General features: G+C 46.2%; 4 protein-coding genes across 6 annotated transcripts; 1 reads left to right on the plus strand and 3 right to left on the minus strand.

Annotated features, from left to right (window-relative positions):
• Nucleotides 1-2,986: 2,986 nt before the first annotated feature.
• Nucleotides 2,987-8,975, minus strand: LOC112901449 (DEAD-box ATP-dependent RNA helicase 13). The gene is made up of 15 exons (XM_025970376.1): nt 8,705-8,975; nt 8,268-8,609; nt 7,927-8,117; nt 7,450-7,641; nt 7,032-7,208; nt 6,202-6,587; nt 5,898-6,078; nt 5,419-5,541; nt 5,188-5,304; nt 4,768-4,872; nt 4,495-4,635; nt 4,295-4,360; nt 4,055-4,213; nt 3,711-3,792; nt 2,987-3,355 (listed from the first exon to the last, which is right to left on the minus strand). Exons 1-15 carry the CDS (start codon nt 8,892-8,894, stop codon nt 3,303-3,305), a joined length of 2,505 nt encoding a protein of 834 aa, XP_025826161.1. The 5' UTR covers nt 8,895-8,975; the 3' UTR covers nt 2,987-3,302.
• Nucleotides 8,976-9,419: 444 nt separating this feature from the next.
• On the plus strand, nt 9,420-14,304 carry LOC112898887 (putative G3BP-like protein). Of its 3 annotated transcripts, none has more exons than XM_025967193.1 (9): nt 9,420-9,733; nt 9,845-9,985; nt 10,621-10,927; nt 11,386-11,633; nt 11,707-11,848; nt 12,710-12,831; nt 12,911-12,976; nt 13,516-13,594; nt 13,844-14,304. In XM_025967193.1, the coding sequence occupies exons 1-9, from the start codon at nt 9,677-9,679 to the stop codon at nt 13,954-13,956; spliced, it is 1,275 nt and encodes a 424-aa protein (XP_025822978.1). In that variant the 5' UTR covers nt 9,420-9,676; the 3' UTR covers nt 13,957-14,304. The 3 variants fall into 3 exon arrangements, with proteins under 3 accessions (XP_025822978.1, XP_025822979.1, XP_025822977.1); XM_025967194.1 differs by having other exon boundaries at nt 9,421-9,733; nt 11,383-11,633; nt 12,713-12,831; XM_025967192.1 differs by having other exon boundaries at nt 9,422-9,733; nt 11,383-11,633.
• A 474-nt stretch (nt 14,305-14,778) lies between these two features.
• On the minus strand, nt 14,779-16,147 carry LOC112899965. Its single transcript, XM_025968638.1, has 3 exons — nt 15,493-16,147; nt 15,219-15,391; nt 14,779-15,103 (listed from the first exon to the last, which is right to left on the minus strand). The coding sequence occupies exons 1-3, from the start codon at nt 16,081-16,083 to the stop codon at nt 14,941-14,943; spliced, it is 927 nt and encodes a 308-aa protein (XP_025824423.1). The 5' UTR covers nt 16,084-16,147; the 3' UTR covers nt 14,779-14,940.
• Nucleotides 16,148-17,442: 1,295 nt separating this feature from the next.
• Nucleotides 17,443-20,058, minus strand: LOC112899881. The gene is made up of 4 exons (XM_025968527.1): nt 19,765-20,058; nt 18,910-19,138; nt 18,590-18,742; nt 17,443-18,234 (listed from the first exon to the last, which is right to left on the minus strand). Exons 1-4 carry the CDS (start codon nt 20,014-20,016, stop codon nt 17,546-17,548), a joined length of 1,323 nt encoding a protein of 440 aa, XP_025824312.1. The 5' UTR covers nt 20,017-20,058; the 3' UTR covers nt 17,443-17,545.
• Nucleotides 20,059-20,967: the final 909 nt, after the last annotated feature.

The following is a 20,967-nucleotide window of genomic DNA, read 5'->3' on the forward strand; positions in this document are numbered from 1 at the left end:
CTACTCTGAAACTTGATGAGGACAGAGGGGTGAGCTGCCATTCATGTACAGTTTTGCCAAAATGGTTTCCCTTATTCTTCAGTCAGGACGCAAGACATACTAGATCTTGCAAACTAGAGATCGTGCCACCGATCCAAATATACATCACGTATTTACATTTTAGATAACTATACTCCCCCGAGCTTGCACCTGCCGGCAAGGGGAACTCCTCCATCTTCAACCTGTTGGTTCCTGATTTGTGTGCGCTTCCATGAATGCCATGATGTCACACTTGTAATGGTAACCAGCTGCTCATGTGACAGGGCCTGCTTCTCCAAAACCCTGCGGCATCTCTCCTTCCATAGATTCCAGGCATGTAGAATAGATCATCGACTGTATCTGCTAATCAGGTGCTGCATTTGCTGCTTGCTTCATGTTTTGTCACCAGCTGCGCTCTGACCGGTCCCTCTCATGCAGAGGCGATATGTGGAGATTGTGTCGCCATTAACCTTGACAATGCTGGCTGTAAATTCTTGGGTTGATCCACTCAGATACATAGTTACATGTTTGTTCTTTAGGTCCATCTCTTCAGTATCGACCCATACTACTTGATGTCACTGAAGCAGAAGCTGGAATGCCAGCTCCCATGGGCCAGAGCCCAGAACTAGATTGCTCTCACCGTCTCACGGTAGTGGCAGAGCTGGGGCATAAAGATATTGAGGGCATAAGGATATGTCAAATGTCTGAATCCGAGTGGAATCTGCATTTTCAACAGAAGAAAGAAACTGTCTGAATCCGAGTGGAATCTTGTCTGAAACACACACAAGACAGTGGTCAAGAACTGAAACGTTCAGAATATGAAATTAGGAAAAAGTAACATATTATTAAAAATGCTAATACAGGATGAAGAATTTTGATAAAAGAGACCATAGAGGTATGGGACCGAGGACTGAGCTAGTATGGGATCATTCCAGTAAGAAGATCTAAAGAACATCCTACACTGTCGCCATCAGCATTTACCGGGGCACCGTTCTTACCAGAGAATCCTACAACGCCCGACATGAAGCATGATCTAAATGTGCATAGTGCTTCCAAGTTTCATAAACACTGTGCATCTCACTTTACTCAGCACATGGGAGCTGCCATTCCGGCCGCTGTGAAGAAAGATCAGTCCAAATCACTATTTCAGCCAAATCATCCTACCCAAAATGCATTTTTCTGTGTCAGCAGCAGAAGAAAGTAGGCAATCCCCTACTTCTCAAATCAACGGGCATTTCTCTCCGATGTTCTGCAATATAGGGGCCTTTTAGCAAATGATCGTGATCCTTAGGAATCTATATGAAAATATCTAATCGCAATCAAGGGGCTCTATATAAATAATCGGATCGTGATTATTAATCGCGATCCAGTCTAGGGGTTGTTGTGAAAATATCCTCCAAATTAGGGAGCAATGTGTAAAATAAAATATCTACATTAGGGAGATTTCTGCAAAAATTGGCGTCGCGTCTCCTTCTGCCCGCGGCCGCGACGTCACCACGCCGGCCATGACGGCTCGCCGGCTCCGGGTGTACTCGTCCACTCTAGCCTTACGGGCAGCCACCTCGGATTCGGCCTCCTCCAAGAGCTCCGGGACCCGGTCGTTCAATCCGGCCTCGAGTGCCGCCTCCGCGCCTTCCTCCCGCCGCCGCTCGCGCTCGACCTCGTCGGCCGTGCCGACCAGGACGTACTCGAGCTCATCCGACTCCTCCACCACGAAGTATCCTGCAGGCTCCTGGTCCGACCGGGCGGCGGCGCCCTCCGTCCCACCGTCCGCTGCTAACCCCGCGGCGGAAGTAGAATCTCCGCTGTCGCCGCCGCCCCCACCGTCCGCTGCGGACCCCGCGGTGGAAGTAGAGCCTCCGCTGCGGCCGACGCCGACGCCCTCAAGGCCGAACAAGCGCGCGACGGCCTCGCGGTCCATGTCGCGGCGGAGCTCACGGTGCACGAGGCCGGGGCAGCGGGCGTGCTCGCGGGCGAGCGCGAGGAGATCGTCCGGCGGGAAGAGGAACTTGGGGTCGTAGAGGAGCGTCGAGTCGCCGAAGCTCCAGTCGACGCCGTCCACCGCCACCTCCGGTGCGGTCATCGTACCTCGGCGATTGGCAAGTCAGCTAGCTGGGCAAAATCGACGGACTGGGAGCGCGCGCGACAGGGTATTTGCCAACCGCACGCGGCGGCACAGCGTAGTAATTAATATGGAGGGAGCGGTGGTGATGTGCCATCATGCACTAGGATTCGGAACGGACACGTAACGGTGTCACGGCGCGTTCTCAAACTCGAACTGCGAGGCTGTGTCGTCAACCACCAGACAATGGCCGCACAGTTTCAGAGCTTTGGAAACTCGGTCCGTAATTCCTGCAAGTATAGCTCCTTCGTGTCCATGCCTTACAAGTAGTGCTATACAATCTAGCATCATATCTGTATCTGTATATAATCTCCGTTGCAAATAGAACTTTCTAATAACGTAATTCCTAAACATTAGCCGGCGAAAACGTTTGTTTCCACCAGTCAGTTTCCAGCGGTCCAGAACTCCAGATGTTGCGCTGCAAAAACTTCTGCGGCCATGATCTTTCTAATCGATTTGCAGTTGTTCTTTTTGTTGCACTTGCTCGTCATTCGCTATTGGGCCAAATGTTCTTCTGTTCTGTTATGATAATCCAGATTCAGACACAAATGCAGCTCACCTCTACTTAATAGCCGGCTATTTTCACGAGCTGTTTTCAATCAGATTTCATGCGCGTGAGAACGGTGTTCCTGTCCATTTCCGAGTTTCTGATTCATCGAGCGGCAAATCAAGCTCCGCGAGATGAATTCGGAGTTGTTCGGGCCCTCCCCGAGTCTTCGCGCAAAACCATGCTAGAATCAGTTGCTACCGGACACTAGAGATTAGAGAAGTAAACCTAGACTGCTGTTTTTCCTTGATACTTGCATCCACCAGGCACCAGCACTACTATCACCAGGAGAAAAAATATGACAAATGATGAAAAGATGTATAAACTTGTAGCAGATTTGAACATGGAGTATGACAAAACGTGCACATGTTACACAAATCATGTCGCGGGTAACCTAATTATCTTTTTGAAAACTAGTAACCTAATTATCTTGAGCCGCAAAACATCAATCATCCACCTCGCGATCTTGTTCAAGGCTTGGTGATAACTTGGCACGCCCAACGTACCATGGTGAAGACATTGACGAGTGCATTCCTCAAATAAATCAACGCAGGCGTCGAAGGGAATTCCACAATAGGTCCTTTTCCGCAAACAGACCCATCTCTCACCTGTTGCTTACTCCGTCCCCTTAGCTTTTCTCCTCTGCTTTCTCTTCTGCTCTCGTGTGCCTGAAAAAAAGAAGTCAGAGTGTTGCTATTTATACTAGTTGTACATTACAGGCAGCTTAACAAAGTGGTATGTCCTATCTACCACCATCCAAAACTAGCATGAGATGCAGCTTACATGTAACCAAACAAATGTGTTACCCAACATAGTATGAATAGATGCAGCCCCAAGTCTAAACCCCAATTTTTTGAGACATGTTCGTCCTTGTACAGTGTTAACAGTTTGGTTTATCGCTATAATAGAATAGTTGCAAGGGTAGCTATCCATTTCTTTTAGAAAAAATTGAAAATCCGCAACAACCAATGCCCACGCCAGACTGCAAGTGAAGCAAAAATAAAGACAGGATGAGAGGCTTACGTTTCTTTTCTTCATGCTTCTTCCGCTTCCAGTTCTGAGCAAGTCTTCGCTTTTCTTTTTCTTTGTCTAAGTTCACACAGACCTGAAAGTGAAAAATGTCTATCATATAAGAATAGAAACAGTAAAAGATGCAAAAAGAGCAACTAATAAAAGAACTACATCCACAAAACTCAAACCTTTTTTTTGCCACTAATAACAAAAAATAACAATAGACGGAGTCTTCTTTTCAAGCATCCATATGCAAATATGTTGGACAACTTATGTATCTACGTTCCTTTGTTTTTAGGAATGAATCTCTACAAAGAAGGAACATGCATCCCTGGAGAAATCTCTGCTGAGCATACCTCTTGCCCAGAATTCTGAAGTGCTTGTAAGGGTTCGACACGATCCTGACCAATAACAACAAGGCAAGACCCTTTATTCTCAGTCTTGCTGCTTTTGTTGCTTACATTTCTCTTGGCCAACTCTTCTAGTTGCTTCTGAAGTAATGGTGAAATACCAGCCTGAGCAAGTGAAGAGAAGATTGTCAGTTCAAGTTACCATTATCGTTTACATAAAACTGTGCTTTCTGTCAGAGAACTAACCCCAGCCAAATAGCGTCGTGAGAAAGTCTTTGGCTGCAAGGGGCGTTTCAAAAGATCACTCAATTCCTGCAAATCGAAGCAAAATGTGCTGAAACACGGGCTAGATAGACAGAGAAGCATTTTAAAACCGTGAACATTTATAAATAGCTTATTTTCACTAAAATTTATAATTCTATTAAAATCTTCTGAAGTACTCAAACCTGTTGAAGCTTTTGGAGATGTGCAGAAGTTGCCTTCCGTTGCTTGTGGCCTTTTACACGTTCTTCTTCACTGTCACTGGTCTCCAATAGCAATCCCATGGATTCAGCATTCCTCTGAAGCCAGGATTTGTTAGCATTTTCCTAAAATGGGCAGAGGAAAGTTAGAGCATACAAACAAATACAGTTCAAAATTAATCTGACATCAGCAATAAATTCATACATATTAGAAATGATTAAAGAAAATAATGAAAGCTTGGAAACAGGAGGGCTTGCCTGTGAACTTTTACGCGCAATCTTGTCAATCTGCCGAGCAAGTGAGAGCCTATCCATTACCTCAGGCATGTAAGCATGATCTACAGGAAATTGCTGGAGGTTCTCCTGTGATGTTTTCAATATGGTTAGGAAATAGCTGAGTTATCAGCGAAAATGAAAAAGATACACTGACATGATCTAAGGATGAGCCATGCATCCACAAAAAGCCATCATGATAATCATTGAACACCAGGTAAGCACGGTAGCCTTTACAGAGCATGAAATATGGACTGTTGAATACAAAGGAAACTAAATTCGGGCCAAGCAGTAGTTGATCGCTGCTTGATGACAACAGAACAAAAAAAAAAATAAACAGCATGATGCATAATGAGTTAAGGAAAACTACTGCAATAGAAAGTAGCAATATGAAAGAAAATTTACCTTTGACAATGACTTGCAAAGAGAGTAAAACTTCGACTTGTCAGCAGGACAAATTATTGCAATGCTGCAGCCAGCCAACGATTTGCGTGCTGTCCTTCCACTTCTATGGATATAAACCTAGGGGAAGGAAAAAGGGAATTTAAAAAACTCTAATAAGTTTTCTTGGTCCCTCATAGCACATATATCAGAGAGAAGTGTAGGTTCAAGAAATAAAACAACAACAACACCTACATCAGTTGAATGTGGCAACTGATAGTGGATAACTGTTCGCACATCATCAAAATCCATACCCCTTGCAAAACCATCAGTTGCGACCAAAATGGAATTCCCACTTCCACGGAAACGATCCACAGCCTAATTGAAGGCAACAAATTAATCAATGTTTTCTCTTTCATGAAAAGCAAAGCAAGAAGGAAATGGCAGGGCAAGCAGTCAAGTGTGCATCAGGAACAAGAAATTAGTATGGCATCTATAAAATACTGAGATCCGAAAACGACAGAAAACGTCTCCTACAATTAAGGAAGGCATAATTTTCTTGAAAGTGAAGGTCAGTTACATGAACGTACTCTAATAAGATTAAGTTTGGGAAGATAAATTGTGCAAATAAGCAACCAGACTAATCATGAGACATTCAGATTCTGTGGAAGCTAGATGACAATTTCCACTGCTTAGCAAATATCAAATATGAATATAATAGAAAAGTAAATCACCTTCATGCGAGCCCTTTGTTGCATTTGAGCATGGTTTGTCAAGACATTAATTCCAAGAATGCGCAATATGGAGGAAATGTGGCGTAATGCAGCAATCGATGTACAAAATATTATTGTGCGACCTTGCCCATGAACACTCAGTATATAATACAGATAGGCATCCTTATCCTCTTCACTGCACCTGTAAATCACAAACAAAATAATTTGTCAATATGTAAAACTGGCAACTATAGCTTTTGCATGGAAAGTAAAAGAGAAAAAGTGCCAATTATATATAAAGGAGTTTGTATGAAACAAGGCATACTCGATAAAAGATTCTTCAAGCTTCTCAGGCAAGATTGAAGCCTTTGTCAGATCAACTATTTCTGCATTTGGTTTCATTCCAGCCTGCTTTGACAGTGCTTCAATAGAGCTCACATCATCGGTTGATGCCTTTGAAGTAGATAGGCCACGCTTCAGCTTCTTTCGGAAATTAGATGAAAGTGCAAGTGTGGCTGAGAACACAAAGGTTTGCCTCTTCTTTATTTGCAAGATTGGCACAGTCTCACAGTTTGGCATTGTTCTTGCAGCTTGTTCATCAGAACCATTAGTCAGCGGGAGCATCTCAATGATAGATTGTAATTCATGAAAATGGCCTCGTTCGATCATTCTATCAGCCTCATCCAACACAAAGAATGACAACGAATGCAGCTGGGTCATAAGAAAAGCAATTGTGAGAAAACCGTGTCAACATAGATAACCACAAAATGACAACTAAATCAGTACAAGATTAAAAAAATTCTACATAGAATAATGCGCTCTGCTGTATTCTCTTTCAAAATATGGGACTTTGCTGCGATGTTAAATACTCGATACAAGCAGCGAGGAAACGTTCATGTTCAATCAGAGATCGCAGACCACACAAGGAAGTTGGTTCTATACTGAAAATAACATGTGGCTATTAGTTTGTTGTTTGTGCAAAAAGAAAATAAAAATCTGAATCAGTCAGTGATCAAAGCAATGCATATCCAAAAGAGGAGCTCAAGATCACCATGAATAAATACATCATATAGAGCAGAAAAGGGAGGAAACACCATTGCATGTCATGTTTGAATTGCTAGCATGCATACCGAGAAGTTAATCCATACTACTAACCTCAACTAGGTGTTGATTGTTCATCGACATGAGCTCCCACAATCTTCCGGGAGTTCCAACAACAATTTCAGGCTTCTTTTTCAAAAGCCGTTCTTGCTTTTCCATTGATAGACCACCAACAATAGGAACAACATGGATTCCTAAGAACTTGGCTGCATCTTTTAGATGATCGCATACCTGTATATAAAGAATTGTGAGATGTGCATGGCACATGCTAACTTGCTATCTTATCTTAACATGATAATTAGGTGACAGCTTTTTTCAGAAGATCATCTAGGACCAATAATGGCAAATATTTCAATTTGGCGACCAAGTGAAGAGCTGGGTTCGATTAAAATCAAGAAATTAAGGGCATCAGAATTGGCAGGCCCAATTGATGTGTAGATTGAAGTTGAACTATTTGAGGTAATTCCTTTACCTGTTTTGCAAGCTCCCTGGTGGGTGTCAAAATAAGAGCACGAAGAGGGCTTCCTCGAGAACTTTCCTCCATTTTTTCATCATCCTGGTGTAATCTTGCAGCCTTTTCTCGCTCCTCAAGGAGACGTTGCAAAATGGGGAGGCCAAAAGCAAGTGTCTTCCCAGAACCTGTCTCTGCTGCACCAATAACATCCTGTTGCAAAGCAAATCTCAACAAAGTTAGAAGACTTTATGGTTTAGAGCTGATGATTATTAAACTTGCGGGACCAAAATTTCCAGTCAGTTAACAGAGTACAGCTTTTATATGATACATTGAAGCCAAAAACATACAAAAATGTTCAAATTTTGTGTCCGCAAAATAGGCTATCAAGCTAAATAGCAGCAACGAACTAATTAGCTAACAATGCTGAAATTAGTTATTGCATTATTCAAAAAACGAATGTTGGCCAATGTTCTGCCAATGAACAATTTGACAAACCTTGCCTTGATGAGCTGCTGCAGGAAAGCAAGACTTTTGTATAGGAGTTGGCTCTTTGAATCCAAGCCTGCGCATTGCCTTGACTAGCAGAGGGTGAAGCCTAAGTTCGTGCCATGCAAAAACATCATCCTCGCCCAAAATAAGCTCATCATCCTTATCTTGTTCCATATTCTCATTTTCATCTTGCATGTCTGCAGGGTGAAAAAAAACTCAAATGAACTCATGTTGCTGATCAGATCAACTTTGCAACGCTAGATACTACATATCAAAGCAGAATAAATAGCTCTGCGACATTTCACAAGTCTCAATGCCTCAAAACAACTATCTGGAAGTATAATCACCTTCTGCATTGTCGTCGGCGACTTCCTCATTGCCCTCCCCACTCTTCTCACTATCCTTCACCTTCCTCTTCTTCATGTTCCTCTTTCTCTTCGTCGTCTTCTTCTCCTTCTCCCCCTCCTGCTCATTCTCAACTACCGAATCGTCATCGCCACTCAAGCCCTCGTCATCATCCGCATTCCTCTTCTTCTGGTCATCATCCCCACGCTTCCGCTTCTTCTTCTTCTTCTTCTTCTTCTTCCCATCGTTCTTGCCCGCCTTCCCCTCATCTGCTCCCACGTCCTTCACGTCTCCCCCTACAATCCTGAAGTCCGCCTCGTCAATCTCTTCCAACTCCAGGAACCCTGCGCCCAACCCCCCAATTGGCCACGTCAGTTACCAAACAGAGAAACCTAGCAAAAACGACAGCTCCGAGAAGATTAGCTCTGCTGTTCATTACCTCCTTCCTTGCCGCCGGCGAGGACGAAGAACGGGTCCTCAGCCATGGTGCTGGAGCCCAACGAGGAGGCGCTGGCTCGCTTCGATTTCTTCGTGCCGCGGTTCTTCTTGCTATTTGTCTTAGCGCTTTGGTTGTCTTCCTGCGGCGGAGTGGTGGGGCCCGATGATGGCTGCTGCGGTGGCTCGGCCATCTGAGGCGGTGGTGGCGGCGGTGGCGGTCTGACGGCCGATGGTGGAGAACCGGAGAGAACTGGAGAAGAAACGGCGAGGGTTTAGGCTAGGCCTAAGTCTTTGGGCCTTTGTGGCCAATCACTGGTTGGGCTTCATGTTCTTGGGCCATGCTGGTTCCAGGCCGACAGACCAAACTGACGGGCCAGCCTGCCTGAGGCTGACTCCGCCGCATCGACGATCCAACGGCCACGGAACTAGCACGTCGCGGCCCCGCCGCGCTCCCCGCGAATCGACCAAAAAGTGCGCGCCCCGCCCACCCGCCGCGGCCCCCGACTGCGCCGCATTCCCGCGGCGACACATGCGGCCGCCACCGTCTAACCCACCCACCCCCACCGACGTGTGGTCCCTCACCCAGAAGGGCCCCACTCGTCATGCGCTGCTCGCCACGCTCCCCGTCCTCCCGTTCGGTTTCCTCGCGATCGCGACAGCCGGAAGGGCAGCCTTCGAATCCCAAAAGGAGAGCGAAAAGCAGAAACAGAAGGCAGTAAAAGGGGGCAGCCATTTTAAAACCTCGCCCTCTTCCCCACTCGATCCCCAACCCCCCACAGCTGTCTCCGCTCCACCAATCCATCCGTCCATCCCGCCGCGCCCCCATTGTCCACCCTCCCCGGCGGCGAGCCCCCGCCCCTCCCTCCTCTGCTCCGTCGCCTCCGGGAGCATCGTCGCGCGCGCCCCTCGCGGGAGTCGCGGCGGCCCGTTCCCGGTCGGAGCTCTCCCCGTCCTAGGGTTTTTGGGGCCGGCCATGGACCCGATGGAGCAGCCGGAGCCCGAAGTCGCGGGCCACTACTACGCCCTCCAGGTGAGCGTGCGCTGCCGGATCTCGAGCGGTGGGGCAATGGTGGGGTTCGGGGTTTTGGGTGGGGTTTTCGACGCCTGACGCGTGATGGTGGGTTTTCCTTTGCGGGGGCAGGTGGGCTCCTACTTCCTGACGGGCTACTACAACGTCCTGACGAACCAGCCGCACCTGGCGAGCCAGTTCTACACGGACAATAGCAGCGTCGTCAGGCTGGACTGCGAGACGGGGCAGTGGTCGCTTGGAGAGACGGTGGAGGTACAATCCCGGTCGCTTGTGATTGTTCTGCATTTTTCCTCCTTGGCGCTGTTGGATTTTCCTCGTCTGTGAAATACCAGTTCGACTATTGATGTTAGTTCCGTATAATAAAATTTTAGCCGTGATCATGTCTTGGAAGGTCTTGTTTTAAGGACTGGCGTGACGGTTTTATCGACTATTGGAAGGTTTCTACGATTCTAGATTCAATGTGCTATAAATTTCTGTCTATGCATAGGCATCTTGTGTACTTTAAATTTGGACATAAACATCACGTAGACGTGTATAAATTTGTTTGTTGGAAAATGAATAGACGTGTATCAGTTTGTTTGATGCAAAAGGAATAATGTTGAAGGGCAAATAAATTGATTGCCTTTGATATCTTATTGAAAAGTTGTATAATTTTCTGTTAGTAATGTCTATGCAAATAAAGTAGAACAAATCAATTACTATTTATTGTAGAAAATAGTTGTCTTTAACTCAAAAAGGGAGAAGGGACTTGAAACCCTGATCTAGACAGCACAATTTTCTGTTCTTCCATCATCCTGCAATGTTGTTTTGGTGTGTGAACTCTGATAAACCATAATTTTTAGTGTTGGGTTAAGCCATCTTACTTTTATTGTTATATGCTTTTGCAGGTTATCAATGATATGATGATGTCCATGAATGTAACCAAGGTTGAGGTTAAAACAGCAAATTTCTTGGAGTCATGGGGTGCGGCGATCACGCTGCTGGTCACTGGCCTAGTGCAATTGAAGAACTACCCTGTTCGAAAGCGATTCGTTCAGAATATTGTTCTTGCTCCAAAGAAAGATGGGTATTTTATATTCAGTGACATCTTTAAGCTCATCTGTGATGAGTACGATGATCAGTACCATGTTTCTGATTACAATTGTGCTGACAACCTGCCCCAAGTGGATGCTTCTTATACAATGGCTGAAACAGGTATCTCTTCCCAATGCTGTTCAAATTATTATACATATAAATAGCTAGTATTCTACTGTTTCATGGACTTCCTGCTGCTTTGTGCCATCTTGTGCATTAGATGCTAATAAGTAAATCCATATTAGAGTTGCTTCTCTTTTGCAAAAAGATTTTGTTATATTGCCTTTTGTTTTATCTACAGACAATAGAATTCACATCGCAACTGACAAGGTCACCAGATAGTTTTTATGCTTCATGCCACTTAGTTTAGGCCTTCACTGATCCTTTAATCATTCCTATTTAAATTTGATGAACATGTTTCTGGACAATAAATTTTACCATGTCAATTCTTATTTTGCATTTTTCTTTTGGTGCCAGATAGTTATAGCATACATTCATAGCAGGTTGAGGGAAAGTTGGTCTTAAATCATAGGCATGCTATCATTGCACTGAGATTCTTTTGTTGCATAATTCAGCAGGGTCTGATTATTTGGATGGAGAACCTCAGGAGGTTGTAGCTCCTGCTGAAAATCATGTGCAGCAGCAAGATCCTTCGGAGTATAAGGTTGTGAATGTGATCTATGAGGAAGCTCATTCAGAAGAGCATATGCCCTCATTCCCCAGTTCAACAGGTGTTAAACAGGAGTGGCCTCTTGCTCCCCACCCATCTTCCCCGCCTACCCCCGAAGAACCTGTGGAAGAAGCACCTAAAACATATGCTTCAGTGGTAAGCAAACACATCTAATATTTTATTAGCTGTATTCCTAGTACCTTTTCTTGATTGATTGCAATGATATCAGTTGCGAACAAAAGCGAAGGCCACAATGGGGAATGCAGAGTCTCCACAGGCTCAACAGTTGGCTCAGCAGGTGCAAACTGTCCCGGTGCATGAAAAATCTAACTTGGACAACAACCGGGCTGTTAGCGCCCCTGATGATGAAGGTTTCTTTCTTTTGTGCACTGTTTCACTCTTGCTTTTGATGAATTTTATTTTGACCTATGTTGAAACTGTTTTGTCATTACTATAATTTATAGCTACTGAACATGGGTAGAATACATTTTGTCCTTTAGCGCTTGAAATGGCCTTTGAACTTGTTTATTGGTTGTTATTCAAATTTCCAATTTTAGATTTCAGCTCGAATTCCTTTTGAAGGCCTGCTACACCCCCCCCAAACCCCCCGCGCGTCAAATATCCTCTTAGGGTAGTTTAAATTCAATAGATGATCTTTACTAAGCCCCTTTTAAATGGTCATTGTATCAGTAAGCAAATGATAATTCTTAAGTGGAGAGCTCTTGTTAGGATACACAAACTCATGTTTGCTCTTTGTTTCACACTGTTATTTTCTTCTCAATATGTGAGAGTTGCCGTGTCATCATAATCTTGAGACTTGATCTAGTTTTATCTTGTTGCTTGTTTGAAGAATTATTGACCTGCATCCCATCTAATTCTCATGCATGCTACTAGTATGTAGGAAGCATTCTTACAGTATTGTTAGGCTGCGCATTAGCTTTTCTTAATTAAAAGTTTCCATTCTCCTTCAGACTTACAACTCTAAATTCCTTATATCTGTCAAGGACCTTCTGCTTCATGCGACAGAATTTCTGTTTTCTGGAAAGTCAAAGGTTCTTTATTTTGTATGTACACCATATATTCCTAGATGGTATACCTAATTTGAGGAGGTGCATGTTTAATTCTGTGGTGTCCAGTCCATTATCATTTGCACTTTATTTTGCTATGTCATGTTTGTTTATGTTGTTGTGTCTTTTTTTATGTAGCCTTAACTGCTGATGTTTTTTTTTCAGAAGAGTTTATTTCAGTTTATGTTGGGAATCTTTCACCATCTACTTCAGTCTTTGATCTTGAGAAGGTGTTTCAGGCTTTTGGAAGAATTAAACCTGATGGAGTTGCCATCCGAAGCCGCAAGGTTTCTTTCCTTTATTAAGTGCTTTTATGTTTGCTTTTCTAAGTTATATCGCCCTCCTGATTTCATTACTGATTCACAGGAGGCTGGAGTCTTCTTTGGCTTTGTTGAGTTTGAAGACATGTCTGGTATTCAGAATGCTTTAAATGTAAGTTTCCCTTAGTATGGCAGGCTTATGTAATATGCAATTATATCATCAATACAGCTAGCTCAGTCAGAAAACCTATCCGACCAATCACCTAGAAAAGGAATAAAATGGATGTGGAATCACTTCATGAACATCATAACAGTTTTTGCACTGTCCCCTGAGCATGATGGAGGGCAAAGCATACCAACTGTGTTCTGCCAAAGTAGAAACATACACCTCCTTAGGTCATTAGAATTTTAACTATAAAATGAGGTATAGACTGATATCTCAATGAATGTCTACAGCTATAATGAGTCCGTGTGTAGGCTTAATTTGCCGGGTGAAGTTCTTTGATTGACTACTGCATTACCAGTATCTTTTATTGATATACAGATGTATAACAAAATCAGGCATTTCCATTTGTTTCAATTTAGGTTTACACTGGCAAACTGTAGTTAGATGTTATCTTATCTTATAACATAAAGAAATAGTGAAACTATCAATCTCATCGCACATTTTACCAAGATGCTGTCTTATCTGATAAATCTTTTGAACATCAGGCATCGCCGATAGAATTGAATGGTCGTTTAGTACATGTTGAGGAGAGGAGGCCTAACTGTGGATTCCCAAGTGCCAGAAGTAAGTATTTTTTACTCAGGATCGTCTCCATTTGATTAAGCAGATTTCTGCAACCATTGTGCCAACATTTCGCATAGAACATTCTGTATTGATAGTTTTAGGCAGATGGATGGGATACTGATAACCAATGTGATAACCATTTACCTCTGTTAGTTGCAAAAGACACAAATTAGAGTTTTGTAATTTTCTCTGGTTCCTGTGTTTATTCTCTTTTATTAGGGTTGTTAATTGTAGTTTCTTGCTGTGCAGGACGGGGGCGAGGAAGGGACCAAGGTGGTGGACGATATGACGGGGAGTATGCTACTCGATCGAAGGGAACCGGGCACCAGAAAAAGGGTGGACGCCAGTCTGACAGCTACTAGTTTCGTACCTGCTCTGCTGGTGGATGGCCATGCGCCGTTGGTGTTTTGTACCTGGTGCGGTTCTGGCCATAGTTTTGCCGAAAGTCACAATGATGTGGGGACTAGCATTTCTGCTTTGCTGACATTGAACAGAGTCGTTTTGGGGATGGGCTTCTGTTACCGTTTTGTTGCGTCATAGTAGTTTTTGCCCTTAGCTACAGTGACCTGTTAAAATGTTGACCATGCTGTCGTCCGGATCAGTGTCTGTTGAGAACACATTAGAAGTTTTGGTGAATGTTAGCGAACAGTTTTAGTATTTCTCCTGGGTTGTTTGGCGTGTTAATAGTTGATCAGCTTAAATTGTCATTATGTTGCCATTTTTGTCATGCTCGCAATTTTTGGCTTTTAGCGGCTGCAGGTTGCCGTTCGAGCTGTTCCTGCAACGCTGATAGTATGATCGAAGCATATATTTGTGGGGCTTAGTGCTTGTACAACCCCTGCCCCTTGGCGCATGATCGAAGCTTATATTTGTTGTCACGACGGATTGACGACGAAGAATAGAGTAATAGAGTGATGTTTCTGACTTCTGTAACACACTATCTTTTGCATAAACTCTCACCGTCGCCAAGGGATCTACGGCCGGCTGCGTCATCTAACGTGGTAGGGTAGGCACCGCTTCAGTGTCAGGATCACGATCTCGCAAGTTAGCCTCATTCAGTGTGCCGGTTGACTGTCTTTCGAATGGAGGCAGTTGAGATTTTAAAGTTGCAGAAATGGAGTCTGACTGCGAGTCTCTGGCCTGCCATCGAGGTGCCATCCTCTGGTGTCAAAGGCAGCACGAAATCAATGAACAACATGGAACCTGTTCTTCATCAGATGATCATAGAGCTTACATGCTGCCTAGCTTCCAACGCTCCGACTGCCACCTTATTTATTCGCCCATTAGCACAAACATCTTTCGGGTTAAATTACATGGGTAGCACGCCCACGCTGCCCCTGACGGGATCAGACGGCCGCCGAAGCCAGTTCCCTCACTTGCCCTGCCTGCTGTGCACGTGCAGCGTACTGATCCGGCGCTCCAGCCCCACCCGCGCCTTGCTCGCCTTCCCCGAGGTCGTCGTCGTCGTCCTGCTCCCACAGGAAGCTGGCGTACGCGGCGAGGACATGGCTGCAAAGAGGCCACACACACACGGTGCCAATCGCCGTCAGCTTCTCCCTCTCGAGCTCAAGGAATCCGAAAATCAAATTGCCCTCGTTTTAGACTGATGTAGCTGGACGGCTACCTGTTCTGTGGCGCGGCCTGCACGGACTTGTGGAAGTAGCCGAGGCACCTCTCCTGGTCGCGGTGCACCTCCCAGACCAGCTTGGCGTACTGCGACATGATCTCGCCGTCGCCGGGGTCCGCGAGCATGGCGCGCGAGTAGTACTCCTCCGCCCTCCTCGCGTCTCCTTTCACCTGAAATTGTTGTTCATGTCGTAAGCTGTAGGACACGGAAGAGACCAACAAGGCAACAATCCGAGGCAGCAACGGACGTGGCGCCGGCGCCGGCGGCGTACCTCGTGCAGGAACTGCGCGTAGTTGCGCAGGAACAGCGCGTTCCCGGGCTGCTCGTCCACCATGCGCTTGTACTGCGCGTCCAGCGCGGCCGCCTCCTCGTCCTGCTCCCACAGCGCCTGCTCCTCCACGCCGCCCCCAATCGTGTTGCCCTTGCCTCCCGCGGCCATGCTCTTGCCGGCGGCGCCGGCGGTGAAGAAGCCCGAGGCGATGCGGTCGATCCCGAGGCCCCTCGCCAGGAACAGCGGCACCTCCGGGTGGTCCGGCTGCACAGTGCGCTCCTGCTGCTGATCCTGCAGCAGCAGCTCCGGTTCCTCGTGCTGCTGGTCGTGGCCGTGGCGAGGCTCCGCCTGGGATGCCAGCAGTGCGCCGCCGAAGGTGTTGTAGACGGAGAAGGAGAGCTCCGTGCGGAGGCCGCCGGAGGTGGGTCTGCTGCTGATGCCGCCGGCGCCTGCGTCGCTGGGGGTGGAGAGGGAGGGGATGTGGCTGTCGGAGAAGGCGCGGCGGAGCTGCAGGGAGGAGGTGGGCGAGGGAAAGGAGGAGGAGAGGAAGAAGGGGTGCAGGAATTGCGTGGATGAGCTCCGCAGCAACATCCTCCTCCGAGCCTTCTCAGAAAGGAGAGAGAGGACGCGGAGATGCCGCTTCGTCCTCGAGATCTGATCCTTCGTGTCTTCATTTATATCGCCGCAACTCATAGGATGGAATGGAACCGGCCACTTGGCTGCGATGGTCGGCAGGTTTTTCCTTTGACCGTCACCAGCTAACGCGTCCTCTCGAGAGTGGGCGCATGTGACTCGCTGTCCATTTCGTAAGCAAGGGTCTCGAGATCGACGACCCTACTCGATCTTGAGAGGGCCCATCACAAGCTCTTTGAACGCAAGCATTCATGCATGTGACGCCCGCCTTGATTCTAGTAACGTTAATTTTTATTATTATTTAAAAATATTAAATAAAATCTGTTACAGTCTTTTTTAACAGAGGGTGTTAATTCGTGAGACGAATTTAATGAATCTAATTAATCTAAAATTTGCTATATTGATGCTACAGTAACCATCCGCTAATCATGGATTAATATAAATTATTAGATTCGTCTCGCGGATTAGCTCAGAGGTTCTATAATTAATTGTATAATTACTTTATTTGATATTTTTAAATGATAAGATTTTTTTGATGTTACACGAGTAAAATTTAACCCTCTGTAACAAAATACCTCCTAAGTCATACAACAGCCGCGGGTCAAGAGTGGATCACAGATTTTGCTTCTCTTTCCAACAAGAAGCTGCCACCATTTGTCAACCGCACATTTGACTTGTAATCTAAGCGCGATCTTATCGGCAACGCGCAGGAATCTCGTGGGCAGGCACAGGCGTCCGGGCGTCCGGCCGCTAGATGCGCGTCGGCGTCCGGCTTAATGCACCTCACGTGCGCGCCTCTGACCCGCGCGCCGGCCACACCTTCTCGCAAGCCAGGAAAGGCGTCATGCCGTGGCAACACCGGAGTCCTCGGTTGCCGGGAACGGTAGTGTCTTGCGAACTACCTTCCCCGCCGCCGCGCGGCTCGCCCGGGAAGCCGCGCGCGAGGCCGATGCCAGCCGCTCCAGCCCCGTCACCATCAGAGCGGGTTGGTGTGGCCGTGTCGTTCGCGGGCGGCGCCGAGGCGGGGGGAGCACCGTGCGCGCGGGAGCGGCGGGGATTTGGCTTCCGGCCGGGTGTGCCGGGACGTTGTGGTGGAGCTAGCTAGCTGTTCCAGTCGCTCGCCCCATGAGAAGAGCTCGGGCCGTGCGCACGCAGCGGGATCCTCCCTCCCGACTCATCGAGACAGGAAAACTTGACGCCTCCGAACTCGTTGGTCAGTGTACTAGGCGCAACGGCGAAACTGCAGCCGAATCAGCACACGCAGCGGCACGCATGTAGTGACAGACTCTCAGCAATTTTGCGAGACGTGTTCTCGAATGACTCGAAACAATTTGTCAGACGGGCCAAGAGGCGAAAGAGAAGTGCCCAGTAATATCCAACAGATCAAAGTGTGTCATTCAAATTCCTCAGACACAGCACCTCACTCAACCAGCGCGAAACCATTCTTGACGTACGGCAGACACGGGAACGGCAGGCCCAGCGCGCGCTCAACCACGTCGGACTTGGACAGGAGCTTGCCGAGGATGGAGTCCCTCCGGCTGAGCCCCAGCAGGCGCGCGCCGGCGCCGCTGGTGACCGACTCGCCGCGGCAGGCGACGAGGGTGATGTTGCAGAGCCACGGGACGGCCGCCGTGAAGGCCATCCCGAAGTGCTGCTTGTACGCCCCGCAGACCTGGGAGACGTGCCTGCCCATGGGAAGCACGCTCTGGAACTGGGCGTGGCTCTGCACGCCCGAATCCGAATCCGGCAGCTCCGAGTCGGAGTGCAGGTTCACGACCACGGTGCCGTGGACGGGGTGGACCCTCCTCTCCAGGTTCTCCATGAAGGCTCCGTCCGCGTCCCAGAGCTTGCGGGGGAATATGTCGTCCCCGTCGTAGGCGTCGATGAAGACAAGGTCGTATTGGTTGCTGTCGCTGGCGATGAAGTCCTCGGCATCCGCTATGTGGAGGAAGATGCGGTCGTGTATGCCTCCCCATAGCAGATCGTCAGCATCGGCGGGCAGCATGGATTCAGATGATAAGCCTTTCGCAGGTGATACGGGAAAACCCATGGCTTCGACGGAAGCTGAGACAACAACCGGATCGATTTCCACAATGTGGATGGAAGCACCTGAAAGGGGTGAGCTAAGATCAAAGTGTGTCATTTTAATGATGTGGACGCCTAATACATTTGCAGGTGTAACTCCACCATCGATACTATGTTAGGCTCAGGCCAAATCCCTCCTCAATGAGCTGTTTTGCTTAGGAGGTCTTTTGTTTCTAAATTGCTGTCTATTCACGTGCAATTTGAAAAATTCTTTGGCTAAATTAATTAGGTTTAGAGGTGCCACCAAACAACCTAAAACAGGGCATCATTCACTATTTCACTTTACTAAAGTATGCAGAAAACAAAGTACCAGCAAGTCGGAAATCGCAGTACAGATATATCGTTACTAAGCATTGCTGAAGCTTGTGATAGTGCTTACCTCTGAACTTGCTTCCCAAAAACAATGGTAAGCTACCACCACCATGGCCGATGCACAGAATTTTCATATTGTTCTGTCCAGATACTGCTTCGGGGAGATCATAAGAGGAACAAGAAAGTGCTGTCAATCCTGCTGACACCATACTCTTGACATCTGTAAAACTCCACTTTCAGATGAAAGATACAGCACAAACATTATATAAAAAAAAACTAGATAGCTTTTGCATCTAACACTCTACGACTAGGGAAAGTTGTAGATTAAAAGACATAAATGAACAGATGATGTTAATGGTCAATGCAGGATGATACAAGTGAACTCACAAGGAACAGGTAAAACATGCGGTTGCTGCATCAAGAATAATGATCTCTGACCCGATGTCCTATAGCATGTCATTACTTTTACAGTGCTTTGCCGTGTATGATCATTAAAACGCATTACTCGCCACTGGTAGCCTAGTATCTTAAATTGGTCGACGCCAGCTGACTCTGGGTACAATCTTGCATTTCTTTCTTGAAGCCATCTCTCCACTGCTGGCCAATGCTCAATAGCCTGACATTATATAACAAGTTCTGTTTCAATATAAGTCCAGAATATATTTTTACTAAAAAAACTGATTATCAAAGCGTTGCTAAGATTAGTGTAGCAATGATTGTCATAGTAATACAATTTCATATGAAATTAAAATAGAAAATTAGACCCTAACACCTTTTTACAAGCATTGCTTCCTCGTTTTAGTTTTGTCTAAGTCAAACTAATCAAATGAATACACTATCAAGACATGTATTATGCTCGAATTATGATGCTAATTTGATATTATATGTACTGGTTCGTTTTTCTATAAAATTGGTCAAATCTATAGAGGTTTGACTTAGGACAAAACTAAATTTCAGAACGGAGGTAACTAGGTAAGTGAGGAAGTAAAAAAGTTGGAGTACAACCTACGCCTAGATCGCAGCACCTTTATTTTTTTTTCCTGGTACAAGCAATAATCGCAAACAGCCAGTGCCAGTCTATTGAGAGAAAAATGAAGACCAAGTTTGGAGGGAGAAAGAAGACCAAGTTGCCAAATTTAGTGAGAACCTCTGTTACCAAATTGGGGGAAACCTTGGCTTTCGCTAGCATCAGCACAAGCTATATGGCTAAGAAAGATTGCAGTAAAGAGAAGCTATAGCTACCGGGCGGGAGGCTGGGTAGGCGGAGACGGAGACGACGCCGTTGCCGCACTCGGAGTGGCGGCGGAAGACGGCCTGCGCCCCCTCGCCGGGACCGTCCTCCTTGCCCCACCACTCCCTGTGGTAAGACCAGTCCCCCTCGTCGAGGGAAGGCTGACGAATTGCTCCCGCAGCAGCTGGAGACGCCTCCGCCGCCGCCGACGACAGCCGCCGGGCGGCGGCGCGGGTGCATCTCGACGCCGCCGCTCGCAGCATTGTGCGCGACTTCTGGATCAGCGGTGGTGACCCAGAGGAAAAGCCCACAAGGCCATAGGCCCAGCGTAGGCCTGCACTAGTCTCTACTTGACGGGGAGCCCACTGTCAATTCAAAAAAAGAAGGCCACTGTCAGAATTCAAAAAAATAAGGGAAACAAAAGGAGTAATTTTTTAGAAAATTAAACAAAGATGGTACAAATACAAAGAAAGTAAATCAGTTTCTTAGAAACGCATATACCACCAGTATTCTGCAGCTACTTCTTTTCTAAAACGAATGAATAACTTTATTCCAGCCTGTACAACCATTCATTATTACAACGTTTCAACTAGTGCTTTGATCATCAAAGGACAGAAAATATATGGGACAACAGCCTACTCAAAAGAGATTGTAAAAGCCTAAATGCAAAGGCTACTACTCTCTTTCTCTAAAATGTAGTCGTTTTGGTAAATCTAGATACATAGTTTTAGTTTTTCTATGTATCTAGACATAATGCATCTAGATGTATAATAATGTATCTAAATTTGTCAAAACGAACTATACAATTTTAAACGGAGGGAGTAATAAACATCTACCATCATTAGTAAAGACCTCCATGATTGTTGTTGCCAAGGGTCAGCATTGCAAAACTACATTCTCTTTCTTTGACGATCCAACAGGTAAGGGGAGCTATCAATTATATCAAAAGGAGTTTGGGCCAGAGTAGCTAACACACAGATAGGGGTGTTTGTAAAACGGAACAGCAAGCCTAATCTTACATTACAATGCACGCTATGCGCCTCTTCAGATTAGATCCAGGCTCGCACCTGCTCTTTCAGATTAGATCCTAGATCATATCATAGCTTTATAAATTTGCACAATATTGAGAAGGCTTTTAGTTTTTTTATACGAAACCATTCGTAGTTAACTAGGGAGCAGTCTCCCCTAATTTTTTTTCTCATTTGCCAATAAAA

This window comes from Panicum hallii, chromosome 7 (assembly GCF_002211085.1).
Source record: "Panicum hallii strain FIL2 chromosome 7, PHallii_v3.1, whole genome shotgun sequence".
NCBI classification, from domain to species: Eukaryota; Viridiplantae; Streptophyta; class Magnoliopsida; order Poales; family Poaceae; genus Panicum; species Panicum hallii.